Source organism: Symphodus melops (assembly GCF_947650265.1).
Source record: "Symphodus melops genome assembly, chromosome: 15".
NCBI lineage: Eukaryota > Metazoa > Chordata > Actinopteri > Labriformes > Labridae > Symphodus > Symphodus melops.
In genome coordinates, this window is record NC_136705.1 from 489304 (window position 1) to 506144 (window position 16841).

The 16841-nt window shown below is 48.8% G+C and overlaps 1 protein-coding gene across 1 annotated transcript in view; it reads right to left on the minus strand.

The window, feature by feature from the left end:
* Positions 1-958: 958 nt before the first annotated feature.
* LOC306835645 (adhesion G protein-coupled receptor A2-like) overlaps positions 959-16841 on the minus strand; it is a gene marked incomplete at its 3' end in the record, with an annotated part of 29661 nt that continues 13778 nt past the window's right edge. Inside the window, exons 2-7 of the mRNA XM_079362311.1 lie at positions 16051-16122; positions 3991-4062; positions 1925-1996; positions 1405-1476; positions 1146-1309; positions 959-981 (exon numbers count right to left, since the gene is read on the minus strand). Coding sequence (XP_079218437.1) covers positions 959-981; positions 1146-1309; positions 1405-1476; positions 1925-1996; positions 3991-4062; positions 16051-16122 — 475 coding nt within the window. The remainder of the gene's footprint in view (positions 982-1145; positions 1310-1404; positions 1477-1924; positions 1997-3990; positions 4063-16050; positions 16123-16841) is intronic.

Genomic DNA, 16841 nt, shown 5'->3' on the forward strand with positions numbered 1-16841 from the left:
AGGGACGACTGACGGCCAGCTAATGTGACGGACGCTTCACTAAAAACACTCAAAGGGTAGAAAAGAAAGCTGATCTGTGGATTTGAAGCACAAACATCTGCAGCACAACCTCCTTCCTGTGTCTCTAAAGTCAGAACACATATCGGGGCCGAGACGAGCCCGTTTCTCTCTGGCAGTCCAGCTCTACATCCTGGTCTCCTGTCATACAGTTCAGTGCAGGTAGAGAGATAAGAGTGGAGAGGGGAACCTATCATCACATCTACTTCATCATGTTCTCATTGTGCTAACCACTTCAAATGAAGATGCTGGAGAAATGAAGCTAAGTCACTGGAGGCCCTTATCTCATAGACATGTTTAATATGAAGAAGCCATGACTTCTGTCTTTGACTCAGAGCTACCATCCGTCTTTAAACACCATCAAATGGAAGTGATCTCATGGCTTTTCTTGTCTCTGGATCGCCGGGGATCCTTAGCCAAATGTTTGTTTTTTAACATCTCTTAGAGATGGGAGACGTGACCCTCGCTCGCCCCTTTAATTATCGTCTTTATTCCTGTTTTCCTTTTTATACCTGATGGCAATGTCTTGCATAACGAAATAAAGAGAGAGAGCAGATATTAGAACTTAGACACCTGCTGGTTTTCATTCTGTCCCCTTTCTTCAAGGACTAGATTCCACCTGGGACGCCAGGTGGAGTCAATTAATTAGCTAATTAAGAAAAGTGCTAATTAAGAGGAGCATTGTTTGGGGAGTTTGAATGGATGTCACCCTCCATGCTTCAGGATATGATAAATATCTCTCAACAGGTTACATGGGAAAGAAAAGAAAACATTGTCACTTCCTGTATGCTGAAGATCTATGAGAGAGAGTTAAAGACAGGTTTGGTCTCCCTGCTGGAAGCATGTCTGTGTGTGAAACGCTCCTGATTAGAGACTTGATGCTTTACTGTTCACTGTGCACTCACACCGCCGGAGCACGGTCACCTGAGGAACATGCATGACGTCATTATGAACTGTTTACAGACAGAGGGGTTTAAACTACGCCTTCGACACCAGAGAACAACACGGAGAACATGAGCCTAACCTTTGCTCTGTTTAATAATCAAATATGACAGAGCAGCACCCAGCACCATAATGTAGGTCCTTACCACAGCTGAGCTGCTGCTCACGAAGGTTACGGAACTCCAGTCCATGCAGGCGGGTGGGGAACATGCACGCCGTGTCGTTGCTGATCCTCACAGAGTTGCTGCGAGCCCAGAGGAGGAGCCACTTCAGCTGACAGTCACAGAACAGAGTCTCAGTGCTGAAGTGCCTGATGGGAAAAGTCTTTAACTTCATTCATCCAGCACACATGAGACATGTCAGAAGAACAACATCAAACACAGCTGTCAGTGTGTGTGTACTTACAGCACTCTGAGAGCCAGCAGGTGTGTGAAGAGTCCCACCGTCAGAGTGGAGAAGATGTTCCCCGATAAGTTCCTGTTGTTGTAAATCAAACGAGACAACAGGTCAACGTTACGTGCAGTAAAGGCACACTGCTGCGGCCCGCTGCATCAGTGACAAACGATGCACATCCAGGACGCAGCAGGGCGACGCAGCAGGGCGACGCAGCAGGGCGACGCAGCAGGGCGACGCAGCAGGGCGACGCAGCATGGCGACGCAGCGGGGCGACGCAGCGTGGCGACGCAGCGGGGCGACGCAGCGGGGCGACGCAGCGGGGCGACGCAGCGGGGCGACGCAGCGGGGCGACGCAGCATGGCGACGCAGCAGGGCGACGCAGCATGGCGACGCAGTAGGGCGACGCAGTAGGGCGACGCAGCATGGCGACGCAGTAGGGCGACGCAGCAGGGCGACGCAGCATGGCGACGCAGCAGGGCGACGCAGCATGGCGACGCAGCAGGGCGACACAGGCGTTCTATTCACTCACAGTTTGGAGAGGTGGAGCAGATCAAGAAACATCTCAGGGAAGAGGCAGCCGATCCTGTTGTTGGACAAATCCCTGCAAGAGGAGACGATGCATCAGGAAAGTTAGAACACGAACACACACACACACACACACACACACACACACACACACACACACACACACACACACACACACACACACACACACACACACACACACACACACACACACACACACACACACACACACACACACACACACACACACACACACACACACACACACACACACACACACACACACACACACACACACACACACACACACACGTGTACGTGAGCAGCTGAGCGCTGTGGCGTCCGTGGCTCTGTGCCCTCGCTCTCTGTAATTAAAGAGCTGCTTTACTGGAGCAGCTGTGGGAAAATAAGCAGAGCAGTGGAGTAATCACCAGTTGGGGAGCACTTAAATTAGCACTCTGCTGCTCCCCGAGCTTGGCGCACACGCGCCCCGAATCAGCCCGGTTAACTCACCGCCTGCTTCGCTGCCAACACACAACCCACTAACTATCAGGCTGCAGGCCTGTCACTCACTCTGCAGCCGGGTCGAGGAGGAGAGGTCACAAAAGCTCAGAAAAATAAAAGTGATTTTTACTTTTTCAAATAGTAGGGTAGACACTTTTAAAGCTTGTCCTTTTGCTTCGTGCTGTAACCATGGAGATGAAGCGCTTATATTCAACTTTCTAACATTTTGTACAAGAAGAAGCATCCCACGATCACATCTAAGACGAAGTGAGGAGCGAGCAGAAGAAAACACAAAGCTCTCCTAATTCAACACATCTCGGGAGGTTTGCCCTTACAGACGTGTAATGAAAGAAAGGCTGGAGGCTTCTTCAGCTCAGCCCTCTCTACTCGAGCTGCAGAGGAAGGTAAATATAAAACTGATCCTGGGAAATGACCAGAAATCCCCTCGGGGACGTGGGAACCATTGAAACCAGATTTTTGACCTGCTGCATTTTTCACGTCAACTTTTTTTCAAAAATTTACATTTTTTTTTAACAATCCAAACTGGATCTGGGAAGACGGAGAACGGAAAGAAGGCTACTTTCAAAATCATGCTAGTTTTCTAAAATCACTAACTCTGCCTTTACTGAAAAAATGTCTAAAAATAAAATGTAGTGTAATATTTAAAGAACAATGTAGAGCGCACACTTGAACAACGTTCAGTTAAGCGCTCCGACCCGGGCTCAAGCATGGTACGCGTCCTCGACCCCGGCACGCTCAGAGCTGAGCTTCAGCACATCGAGGACAGACTCCATTCTGACTAACATGACTAAGACATAAAGTCAGGAAATGATTCTTCCTGTTGTTTCTGTCTTGTAAACTCAGCCTGCTTCATAATGACGTAAAGCTGTGCATGTGAGGTTTAAGACGTTATAAGAGGGGCTCAGGTCCAGTTAGTCCTGAACAGAGAGAGGGCAGGACAGCAGGACAGCAGGACAGCAGGACAGCAGGACAGCAGAGTCAAACAGCAGTCTGACAAACTGTAAGCTTTTAAAGTTCCCACCTTCAACATGTGGACACATAATGGTTACAATATGAAAAACTGAGATTGTACTTACTGGCTCTTCCACATGTGAAACAGCATTAACACACAGTCATGTTTGCCTATTTGTAATGTGTGACTTGACAAAGTTGGGAAGTGTGAGGAGCTTTCCTTTCTCGCTTTAACGCGCTGCCTGGCAGAAGATCAGTCGATCTAAAGTGCAGAAAGAGTAAGACTTTCCTCAACACCTCCCGCTGATGTGCCCTCGAGCAGGCATGAAACCCTCCAAATCCTGCAGAATGTGGTCAACTGTGGCTGCTCGCACTCGTGAATGTGTCTTTATTAATGTCACTTGAAAAACGCCTTCCATCATCAGCGCCTGCACGACAGCAGTTTAGACAAGACGAGTAATGGTTTCTGCACTTCTGCCTCAGTTAAACGTTTCAGCCCTCTCTTCTCTCATTACGGAGACACTCCCTCCCCATGTATCCAACACCACACTACTTTCCCCAGAGAAGGCTATTATAAGGCTTCATCATACTCACAGTCTCCTCAGAGCCAGCAGACCACGGAAGGCCCCGGGCTCCACTGTACTTATCAAATTACTCCTGAGGTCCCTGCAGAAGAAACAGACAGACAGTTAGGACGGAACCTTCTGGATCGATGGATCCATCGACATGCAGAACTGTTTACACATGACTGGACTCTGCTCTCCTCTTCGGACTACTCAAAGTGCTTTTACAGCTGCACATTCACACACTGATGGTAGAGGCTGCTGCAGAGTGAAGAGTCCGTCAGTATTAACTCATCCATTCATACACATTCACACACTGATGGTAGAGGCTGCTGCAGAGTCCATCAGTATTAACTCATCCATTCACACACATTCACACACTGATGGTAGAGGCTGCAGCAGAGTGAAGAGTCCATCAGTATGAACTCATCCATTCATACACATTCACACACTGATGGTAGAGGCTGCAGCAGAGTGAAGAGTCCATCAGTATTAACTCATCCATTCATACACATTCACACACTGATGGTAGAGGCTGCAGCAGAGTAAAGAGTCCATCAGTATTAACTCATCCATTCATACACATTCACACACTGATGGTAGAGGCTGCTGCAGAGTGAAGAGTCCATCAGTAAAGGACGTAGGATGGGACGTTATTCTCGTTAGCATGCTTTGCTACTTTTGACCTCCAGTACTATTTAACAGCATGCAGCACTAGCTTGCCTAAGCTCAGACCTGGAGCAGAGTCCAGCCGCACAAAGGCCAAACTGTGACGCCATTGGTGGCTGATTATTTCGGGGACTTCTGCGTCATTTTGGCAGCTAGTTCTGGTTGGCTCATGGAGTTGGACCATTGCATGCTAGCCTTCTCACACAGTCTGCTTTCACATCCATTTCACTTATGGAAGGTGTCATGTCTGCTGTGATGCTCTGCAGTTTACCAAGGTCGAGTGTTTTAAAACCCTTAATTGTGTCTTCATGGACCTTTGTTACATTAGATTACCTTTTCCTTTTTACAGCTGACCCTCTGCACCCTCTTTGGTCTGAGTAGGACTTCAAGGTGCAGGTACAGAAGGCCCAGGATGAGGCGTCACATCCTTTGTACCACGCAGTATTCAGCAGCTTAATAAGCTGTGATCATACCGTGTGCTCTCCACACTCTGTTTGTTTGTGCCTGCTGTCTTGTGCACGTTTGTTTGTATTGTGTTTATATCTTCTTGGTGCAAGAAAAAATCCTCCGAGTGGAAATAAAGAATTCATTCATTGACCTGAGTCCTAAATGTCTAATTGTGAAATAATGAGGACATGTCATCATGAATCTACTGGCACCTGTTAGCTGGACAGCACGGACCATTTCCTGCATGCTTACAGTTACACAGAGACCACACACCACCACAGCCAAGAGGCAAATACACACATGTTGTGGTTTCTCCCAGACACTCCTCGTCCGGCCCCTTCCCCGACCCAAACCCTCCAAAGCTTCTAAAAACAGACTATCTGGGGTTTTGTGTGTGGAGCCAAAGAAAACGTCCTGAAACTGTGTCCCTGGTTTCCGTGAACCCTGGACTGTTTGTGCAGTGTGATGAGCATGAGAACAAGGGGAGTACCTTTGTTTTGGTTTTTTTTCCAGATGGGAGTTTAAACACAGCGTAGAGTCAGACAAGTCAGACCCCTGAGACCATCACAGACACGTGTCCCAAAGTGAACATCTCAAACGTTGGACATTGTGCAAATAAACCGTTCCCCTTCTCCTGAACAACAGGATAAAGACCCTACCATGCTACAAGCAGTGCAGGAGGAAAGACTCCAGTGATGCAGATCAACACTACTCGATGGATGAAGCTCTGTGTTCCTGCTGACTCTCACAATGAAAGTGACTAATGAGACTTTCAGTATTCATCCTGCAGGCTCGGTCGTTCACACAGCCAGGTGTAGCCTGCTGTAGAGAGAGCACTGAAGGTTAGTCAGGTCAGCTAACGGCTAGCTCTCATCCAAAGTCGTCTTTGATCATGTACAATATGCTACCAAAGAGCGGGTGGAGGGTGCTGGTCAAAAGGTCGTCTTTTTAGCCTGCAGCACAGCTCACCGCTCTACCATGCATGGACCTGCTGAATGTTCACTTTCCACCTGATCGGCTGACTGCCTTACCGAGGGGCCGAGGTCAGAGCTCAGGGAGTCATCCTACAGGGAATGAACGACTGTGCAAAGAGGAGGTCAAGGAATCCTGGAATTATATACAGAAAGAAGTCCCAGTGGAGAGAGCCAGGAGGACTCAAAGACTGCAAGTCAAACATTTAGATATTAAAGGATGAAAGAGGCGCTCTCAGACACCGCCAGAAAACCTATCGTGAGAAACATTTCGTCACTTCTCATGTTTTTCTGCTTTCCTGTTTGAAGTCTTTCAGAATCAAAGGAGCAACAACCTTTTATGGTCATCAGACCTGAGCCAGCAAGTATCTGCAAATAAACGCCATCAATTATGGCGGTGTGTTGTCGGCTGCTGAGGTCTCAGACGGGCGGGGCTCCGCTACGTAATACGACTACAACGTCGCTAAAGACTTTCAACAATCAAAGGAAACTATGTGAAAGTTGATCTAACGTCCTTTTCTGGGTGTCTGCTGTGATCTGGAACGTCGTCCGTCAGCGCACGCCACGCAGCCGCTGCTCCCGACAGGATGGAACAAACGGAGGTTTACTTTCAGTGCATACATCATGATGTGACACTTGGACTGGATCACAGCTCTGAGGCTCATCTGAGGCCTCACCATGAAGACACACACACACACACAGTGTGTAAGAGTGGGCTGGGCTTCACCTGAGGCTTTCATTGGAAGCATTATTTGCAGTAAGAGCACAAAGCGAGGAGAAGCACATCAGAAAACATGGAGTCGTCTAAATACAGTCAGAAGAGCAAGAGGGCAGGGAATCAAACCCAAGTGTTGGCTCTGATAATAGCCTGTTTCAAACTAAAGAATGGAAGGTAAACAAAAACCTTGGTCGCCATGTGAGGCTTTATGGAGCGCACACACACACACACACACACACACACTAACTACCTTTGGGAGCTGTGCCCCACATATCCACTGTAGATACAGCTGGAGCAGCTCGAATGAGATGAATGTTTAAACAATAAGCGTTGCTACTCCCCCGGCCCTGCATGTTTGAGGAGCAGGAGAAGCTCCTGGTAGACACTCACACATTCGTGCTTAATGTTTGAAAAGCTACTGAAGTGCCTCCCAATTCATTCAAACAGCGCCGTATATTCTCGCTTTCTCCCGAGCCGTGTGACCACGAGCATGTCTGCCTGCTCACTATGTGACACTAATGTGCAGGTTACACACACACACACACACACACACACGATCTCACTGATGACGTTATTACAGAAACATCATCAGATTGTCTAAAGGTCAAATTCTAAATGAATACAGAAACAAATAGAGCTGCCGTTTGTCTCAGACACTTGGGCGCTCATCCAGATGGAAAGTGATGCTGCATGATGTTTCTCATCGTCGGCACATCTAATGAAATGAGGCGACGACATAAACGTTTCCTATCTCTAAGTGGCAGAATGGGCCTTTAAACCCTTACTGTCAAAGTCAACACTAAACGAGCAGTGATGGAGCCTTTAAAGCTCTCTGTGTTTATGCTGCTAACTGATGTTACCTGCACAGGTAAACACGCTGAGCTGCTGCTCACAGCAGCTGAAGTCTTTCCATGAACGCTGCCAGCAGGCAGAGCAGGCAGCAGCAGGCAGCAGCAGGCAGCAGCAGGCAGAGCAGGCAGCAGCAGGCAGAGCAGGCAGCAGCAGGCAGAGCAGGCAGCAGCAGGCAGAGCAGGCAGAGCAGGCAGCAGCAGGCAGAGCAGGCAGCAGCAGGCAGAGCAGGCAGCAGCAGGCAGCAGCAGGCAGCAGCAGGCAGCAGCAGGCAGAGCAGGCAGCAGCAGGCAGAGCAGGCAGCAGCAGGCAGAGCAGGCAGCAGCAGGCAGCAGCAGGCAGCAGCAGGCAGAGCAGGCAGCAGCAGGCAGCAGCAGGCAGCAGCAGGCAGCAGCAGGCAGCAGCAGCAGGCAGAGCAGGCAGCAGCAGCAGGCAGAGCAGGCAGAGCAGGCAGCAGCAGCAGGCAGAGCAGGCAGCAGCAGCAGGCAGAGCAGGCAGAGCAGGCAGCAGCAGCAGGCAGAGCAGGCAGCAGCAGCAGGCAGCAGCAGGCAGAGCAGGCAGCAGCAGCAGGCAGAGCAGGCAGCAGCAGCAGGCAGCAGCAGGCAGAGCAGGCAGCAGCAGGCAGCAGCAGGCAGAGCAGGCAGCAGCAGCAGGCAGAGCAGGCAGCAGCAGCAGGCAGAGCAGGCAGCAGCAGGCAGAGCAGGCAGAGCAGGCAGAGCAGGCAGAGCAGGCGGCAGCAGCAGGCAGCAGCAGGCAGCAGCAGCAGGCAGAGCAGGCAGCAGCAGGCAGAGCAGGCAGCAGCAGGCAGAGCAGGCAGCAGCAGGCAGAGCAGGCAGCAGCAGGCAGCAGCAGGCAGCAGCAGGCAGAGCAGGCAGCAGCAGGCAGAGCAGGCAGCAGCAGGCAGCAGCAGGCAGAGCAGGCAGCAGCAGGCAGAGCAGGCAGCAGCAGGCAGCAGCAGGCAGAGCAGGCAGCAGCAGGCAGCAGCAGGCAGCAGCAGGCAGCAGCAGGCAGCAGCAGGCAGAGCAGGCAGCAGCAGGCAGAGCAGGCAGCAGCAGGCAGCAGCAGGCAGCAGCAGGCAGCAGCAGGCAGAGCAGGCAGCAGCAGGCAGCAGCAGGCAGCAGCAGGCAGAGCAGGCAGAGGCCTATGATGATGTGCTTCTCAAAGCTGATTGTGTGGTCTTGTCTTGCCACAGAGTCTTTAAGTCTTTCCTTCAGTGTCTGCTGGTTCTCCTGTGTGTGTCCGGCGCCCCCCTGACCCCTGATGAAGGCTGCTTTAGTCTTTATTGGAGGCCATGTGTTCAGTTTGGAGCAAAGGCTGTGAGGGGAGTCTTCCTGCATGCACCTTCACATGGCGTCTCGTTCACGTGTGGCGTTGATGAATGTGGATCATAAAACATCAAATTCTGATTAATTGTGGGCTGGTTGCAGGTATTTATGAGACACGGGCTGCAGTCATTCTGCCGCAGCAGAAGTGATGAGTGTGTGTCCTCATAAAGAGAGGCGCTGGAACAGTTTTAATTTGAATGTGTGGAAGGAGCAGAGAGGATCAGTCAGTCCAGGTTCATGCAGTGAGATGGTTCAGAGTGCGACATCCATATTAATCCTGAGCTCCAGCAGTGCTGTCTGCACATTTCTATATGAGATGCCTGAAGTTTATCCGTGTCCGTGCACGTTACTCACACACTGTGTGCAGCTTTACTGTGAACGTTCGGCCTCTTCCTGTCTGATGACGGGTGTCTCTGACGGAGCAGATCTTCAGTCACCTTTTGAATGAGAGGCTAAATATCTCCGAGTGTCCAGCAGGTTGGTCCGAACCCCGATGCTAATGTGGATTCTGTGTATTAAAGCATTTATATTCACGTGTTAAATATTCATGGGTCGGTTTGAGAAGATGGTTCCAGGAAAGGTTTCGTCCAACAGTCAGTTAAACAGCACTCACAGAGACACGTCACCGCCAGCTGATCCCGCTGAATAAATCTGTGCTGAAAGACGACTGAGGAGCAAAAGGTGGAGAGTCCGACAGTTCGGTCCAATTAACCACGCTGAATGTAAACGCATTGTGACAGGAAGTAGCTACAGGAGCGTCAGACAGCGTGTGTGTGTGTGTGTGTGTATTATATAAATATAATGAACACTAGCAGGGCAGGACCAGGAGGCAAACATTAATTATTCAACCTTTTCAGCAGGATAAACAGCTGGATCAAATAGTCTATTTATAACAGTCAACACGCAGCGCAGCAACGCTTGTAAAACAGGAGGCTTTATTTTCATGACTTCATCAAAAAGCTTCATTTCTTTCAACACAGAGAGTGTTTAGCTCTAATGTCTCCACAGCCCGTTTCTAAAACCCTCCTGGACTGCAGTTTGGGCCTCGTGGACGGACGAGGGTCGGCAGTCAATCTCTCAGATTTCTCTTCGACCTTAAAAGAACAGCAAGGACTCAAAGAGTTTCAAAAAACACCTTAATTTAAGCTCACACTTTAATCTAAACAAACAGCAGATGGCTGGAAGTAACCCTGAAGTGTGAAGAAAATACTTTCCCAGTGAACAGCTCAGCGACGTGTCTTATTTTAGAGCCACTGTTCTCATCAGCATGTGAGATCCGATCGCAACAAAGGAAAAGTTCAAGGAGGGTGTGAAGCAAATTCTTCCAAGAGACGCTTTTGATGCAACGCCTCCGTAACAACAAATAAGTCCAGATATACCCCAGCTGGGAATAATGGAATATTTCTATGCTATTATCAGATTTCTAGCATCCATCTGAACATGTTTAATTGAAGGAGACAATCTGAGAGAAGAAAAACTTCCAAACTTGGGCTGCGAGTGGGTTTACGGCCCATGTTGCTCTCATGTTTCTACTGGAGCTCGACCCGGCCACCGTCCCCAGTCACACAACAAAAACACATTCATATTTCAGAGCACGCTTTGATCCATCTAAGGCTTTTAGCTGCTCAAGTCCTCTCTGAGGTAAACACAGCGCTCCACCTCAGGTGCAGCTTTAAACCATCAGCCTGTTCTCACTCGGAACGTGTGAAGCTCAGCAGAACTCACAGAACCGTCTGGATGCTGTCACTGAAGCCTGGCCCGTCGTGGACCTTTTTAAAACTAATATAATCCTGATCTGTTCTTTTGCTTAGTGTGGAGCTAAAACAGCACGGCACCATGTAAGGACTCTGTAGTCGTCCCACCTCTGGCTCCTTTCCTGCACTTTCCCTCTCCCCACTGTCTCACCCGATCCACTACCTGATCTCTGCTTACACGAATACAAAAATGACAGCACATGAACAGATTCCAATCCCCACCAACCACAGTCCTGACTCCATCCTGCAGATCTCAACAGTCAGAAGCAGCAGCCCGGAAGAACTTCTGATAGTTTCTGGCCCAAAGATAAAACAGGTCAACTTTGGATGAAGACATGTTTGCAGAGCCATACGCCAGTTCCATGACTTTTCCTGATCATGCATGTCCAAACTGACAGGTGCAACATGCAAAGTCACCATGGCAACAGCAGGTACGCCTGTCTGACTCGTGAAAGAAATGTTGGCAGGAAACATCTGCAGACCTTTGAGGTGATATTTGTTCTGATTTAGCAGCTTGTGATCATCAATGTGTGTTTGACTGCACAGAAGACACACACACGCACACGCACACACACACACACACACACACACACACACACACACACACACACACGACAAACTAATGTTTCAAAAATTGAAGATTTTTGGTTTGAACAGGTCAATAGCAGCCACATGTCTTTCAGCTGTCTGTTAATAAAGTCTGACCTTTGACCTGCTGAGGATAAGCCCAGGGTGGGTATGTTCTGGGTCCAGTCATCAGTCATCAGTTGTTTGGTACAGTCTCATCCTTCACCTCCCTGAGAGGAGGAGGACGTGGACACCAGGAGCGTTTAAACGTTGTGAAGGACGCCTCCTCACAACTCCTCTGACACCTTCTCTTCACAATGAGAAACAGCCCACGTCACCCTGAGTCCTGATACCGTGTGCCGGCTCCACATCCCTCAGGCAGGACAAATAGTGTTTGGTCAAATGGACAGAAAAATAGAACTCCAGCTCCCAATAAACAGCATTTAGAGGATGTGCGGGGAATAAAGCAGCTGTCCCCTCCACCTCCATAACAATAAAAATAACTGTCTCACCCAATGACTGTCGCCATGAGGACTGAGCTTAGTGCTGAATGTGTGGAAACACTTACCAGCTTAAAAAGTCATTACATTATTATAATGACTTAGGTTTACATTTGTTCTGTATTGTTTGTTTGGGGGGGGGGGTTTGTCTTTATTATAAAGGACATTAGAAGAGAGACAGGGAGGAGAGAGAGGAGGATGAAATGAAGCAAAGAGGTGGGGACTGCAGCCTCTAGGCTATGAAGCGCCCCTTCCTCACATTAGCTGCATACTTCCTCATTTCATAGTTTTCATGTGATGTCACACACAGTATGGACCCGCCCACGGGCACGTGATGGAGACGTTCAGGGACCGCTCTCCAGTTCTCTTTCCTGATCAGGGTTCAGTTTGGTCCAGAGAGGAGAAGATTCTGGATTCCTGCTGTTAGGGGGGTTAGGGTTATACATCTGCCTGTAACCTCAGGAATCTGGGAAACTTTGGGTGTGTCACGATTCGATTCTTGAGGTCGAAAAAAAAAAAAAAAAAAGGATTTTGGAAGTTATGAATCGATATAAAATTCTGGAAGATAAGAATCTCAATTTCTACATAAAACCGTGAAACCCCAAAGCCCCAGTCCTCTGCACCTGTCACGTACCTGAACACTATGAATTATACTCTGGGCTGTATATTTTTCATGACATGAAAAAGTGCAATACAGTGTCAACATTTTATCTTTATTTTATTCTTGGGAGACTCATAAAACGACATGCTAACAAAAGGAAATGTGCCCCAGTGATGGCTAAGCTAAGCTAAGCTACAAGCATCCTGTGTGAATCAGCCCATCATATAATTGATTTACACACATGTCCCGCCTCTTTCAAGGCAAAAGAGCCAATCATAGCTCAGGATTTAGGAGTGGATCTTTAGGTGGCTTTTCAGATTTTAAACACCTGGGTTTGTGCCTGCTGATGATGTCATCATCTGTTGTCCGAACAAGTTCTCGGGCAGAAACACTTTTTGAATGACAAAAGGGACATTTCAAAAATTAACCAGTGGAACATGTTGCTCTGAAATAAACCTTTTAGTGCAGATATTTTACGTTTGGCTCAATAAGGTGTATTTTTTATAACCCAAATGTATCCATGAAAACAGAAATCAGTGCGAGCGTGTGCCAGCCTGCGTTCACACAGATGGTTCCCACACTGCAGGAATCTCTGCGGTGGGAACCCGTGATCAGTGTCCTGACCAGAGAACAGTGATGGGCTTTGTTCCCGCGTCGCTCCCATGGGACCCAGTTGGGCTGATGGCACTGGGCTTGTGTCCATACGGGGGGATCCAGGCCATCATCCAACATACAGGGATCCATTAAGAGGACTCTATCTGAGCAAGCAAATCCCATTAGAGAGCTTTCCTGAGGGGATTAATAAAGTTGCTAATGTGCTTTTGCTCTGGAATTGAATGCCGTGATGATGATAAGTGTAAGGATGGAGCACCTACTCAGGTTTGATGAGCTGCAGAAAAAAGCTCCAACACTAAGTGCTCCCAGAAATACACCTGTGCAGATTTCAGAGCGCTTGTTTGCCCAAGGACGAGGAAAAACATGTCAGTTTTCATCTGTGCTTCACGTGTGCTCAGTCCTGTCAGGGGATTGTTAAACTGAACATCACCCTTTAAAATATGAACACGCAAACATGAAAGCTGTTTGTGACCTGAATTTTCAACAAGCAGCGTTCAGGGATGGCATGAGGGCCTATCACAGCCGATCAGCTGCTCCCAGCCGGTGGACAAGTTGGACATTTTGGCCGCCCTATGGACGGCGACATTCAGGGCTTTTGTTTGTGTTGATTAGGCCTGCTCAACAGCGTAGACGGCGTTTGCAAGAACCATGGCAACAGCAGGTATGTCTGTCCAATGTGTCTTCTCCCTCCTCACAAAGGATACTAACGAGAGCAAGTTTGGCAGGAAATAGCTGCAGACCTCCAACCACCAAGGGATATTTGCTAGCTTTTGTTTGATGCCAAGTGTGTGTATGAGGGAGCAACAGGGTTTTTGTTTGAGTCGAGTCACACGAGCGGACTGACATATACGGGCGGGAAAAATAATCAGCATGCCAACCCCGTCCTCTCTACACGACGGTGAGGAAGCGAGGCCGCAAAATCACTGGTGATCCAAATCATGTTCTGTCCAGTGAATATGAGCTGTTGCCTTCAGGAAAGAAAACACTAACTGCATGTGAAACAGATCTAAACCTGCCTCCATTAAATCCTGAAACAGTGCAAGATAGTGTGTGTGAGTGACAGAGTCATACTGTGCAATACAATCGATGGCATAGGGAAAGTCAATAGAACGATAGGAGTGGAACAGAATGATGTGTTATTGGTGCAGATGAACAGAGGTGTGTTCTGTGCTGTCAGGGAGTCACAGACGTTCTTTGTGATGAGCTAAAGAAAGTTTTCACAGTAGACGTTATTATCCGTCCTGTTCTCACTCGTACAGGGTGAGCACTACTGTAAGATGACCTTCATACGAGCATGCACAGAGTGCTGATTCTATCCAACAACAACATTGTGCTGTTGAGGCTGGGTCTCTATTCTGATCAGTTCGTGCTGATTTAGTTTTATTACTGGTGAAACGGTGAAAGGTTTAAAGAGCTGGTTTCAAAGTGACGCTCCCGTCACCTCCTCTGTGTTGGGACGGGGGCAGAAACGTGGAAAGCAGAATTATCTGCATGATTTGACACCGGCAGCAGTAAATGAGAAAATCTGCAGTTTGGGCCAAACAACCTTTTGATAAACAAATACCTATTTCCTTAGTGTCTAATTTGCCCTTGTCACACAAAGAGGAAAGTGTTTCATGTTTTTAGTTCTGCCTGAAAAGCTCCACAGCTGCAGCCTGAGTGCTGCAAACACAAACACATGCCTTATTAAGGCTGTCAATCAGCTGCCGATTCAGCACAGCACTCAGAGTCAGTCCGTGAGGCAGGAAGTCAGTCAGCTGGCCGCCACTTTCAACCCACTGACGATACCTGGCTCTGCATCAACTGCTGGAGAAACACGTCCCTGCCAAGTGCATGGCAGGGACCTCATGTGGCAGGACGGAGGAGCGGACGAGCGGACAGGCTGTGAGCGGGGTGAAAGGAGGGACAGGACATCACACCACTGCTCAGAGAGGTCAGCCTCCACAAACCTCTCACTGAGTGTCCTTAAAAGCCTCGTAATCGTCGCTCTATCACAGAGGAGCGGCAGGGCTGAAGGTGGAAAGGTTTAATGGCACTAATAAGGCCCGGGGAGACAGGTGACATCATCCTGCAGGCCGAGCTGCCGCCCAAAAAGGAGATTATTCCTCTGACATTACTCACATCTGAGTTTAACTGTCAAGCAGTCAGGGGCCGACTGTGTGTGTGTGTGTGTGTGTGTGTGTGTGTGTGTGTGTGTGTGTGTGTGTGTGTGTGTGTGTGTGTGTGTATATACATCTGAGGATGACTGACTGAAAGGGAGACACCCCCCCCCCCTCTGATTCTGCTCATCAGCAGCTGATGTCAGTGTCACCATCAGGTGGCGAGCCAGTGATGGCGGCCTGGACGCGGTTTAAAGCAATCAATAGCTGACTCCACAGGGGGGGTGGGAGCCACACAGGGAAGCCTTCCTCGTGCTCATCATCATGCCGATCACATCCAGACCTGGGGGAAGTGTGAGGCTCATTGACATGGCCTGGGTGCAGTCTCTGCACTACATTAAGGCCTTTATGTGATGCTATCTATCACCTTTACAGACACTTATTAATGAGGTGAAGCATGACGTCGAAAGCACCCTGAATGTTTCCTGCCAAGCCCCCTCGTAAAATGTCTGCGTGAAGTCGGGGTGAGCAGATGTGAGAACACGCAGGATGAAACTGCTGCTTGTTGTTGATGCTTGAATATGTCAGACTTCAGCTCACTCTGATAGAAGTGGTGACTGTAGGTTCAGACTCTGTTTCCTCAGACGTTGCTGCTAGCGCCCTAAATGTGAAGAAACAGGAGTTGATTCTGGATCTCCTGGATGAAGACTGGTGAGCTAACGATGGCCCTCGCTAACGTTTCAGTCTACGGCACAGCAACAAACAGAAGCTGGCCAGCTGAGTATCTCAAGCATCCTACATGGAGATCAGAACGACTGGCCATCCTGCATGTTGATGAGTGGCTTTGAAAAGTGGCTGCTCCTGCAGAGTAAACTCTTTATTCCCACATTCCCCCCCCCCATGACAGAACCATGCAGCTCCAGTGATGAGGACGACGGGGAGAACAAAGTAAAGACAGCTGGATTTAGACACTCACAGTTTTTCCAGCGCAGCCAAGCCATAGAAGGAGCCGTTCCTCAGCAGGGAGATCTTGTTGTTACTCAGGTTTCTGTTGGAGATATGAGCGAGAGAAGACGAGCTGAGCATACAGAGGAGCCACACATTTGTAAATCTCACTAAAACAGAGCTGCAGGAAATTACTTATTCAAATGGCTGCTAAATTGTTTATCCTCTGCTTGTCAATATGCTGCAGCGAGATAAGGATTTATGCCTGATGAGATTGTAGCTGTAAATTTCTCATCCCGGCCACGTCTCTGTCTTGTTTATGGCCGTTTGTGGTTCAGATGGGTAATGATCCAACTCCACCCCAGCCCTCCACTCCTGCATGTCAGATATCGGCCCTAATAGAAACGCTTACAGAAGAGCAGATTCAGCACAATTCAATCATCCATTGCTCACAGTACAACAGTAAACAAATCAATGAGACGCACCACAGGGATCTCTAAGTGATGGATTAATATTCACAGGCGAGGCTCAGCCTCCATTTAGACTTTTTCACTGACAGTCGACACATTTTTTTGTTTTTGATGAATTATCGAGGTGGCGAGCTTTATGTTATGAATGATGCATTTGTCTGGCAGGGGGAAAAAACTGGACACACACACACACAAATTTGTCACATTACTCAGCACACACTGCATGGACCAGCTTGCCACTTAGATTCTGCTCCTGAATGCTCTGGATTTGATTGGACCAGAGAAGGTAGGCGGGGCTTTGAAGGTCGTTTTGGACGCCCCTGGGTTTGCCAGATATGAGAGCAGTTATCAG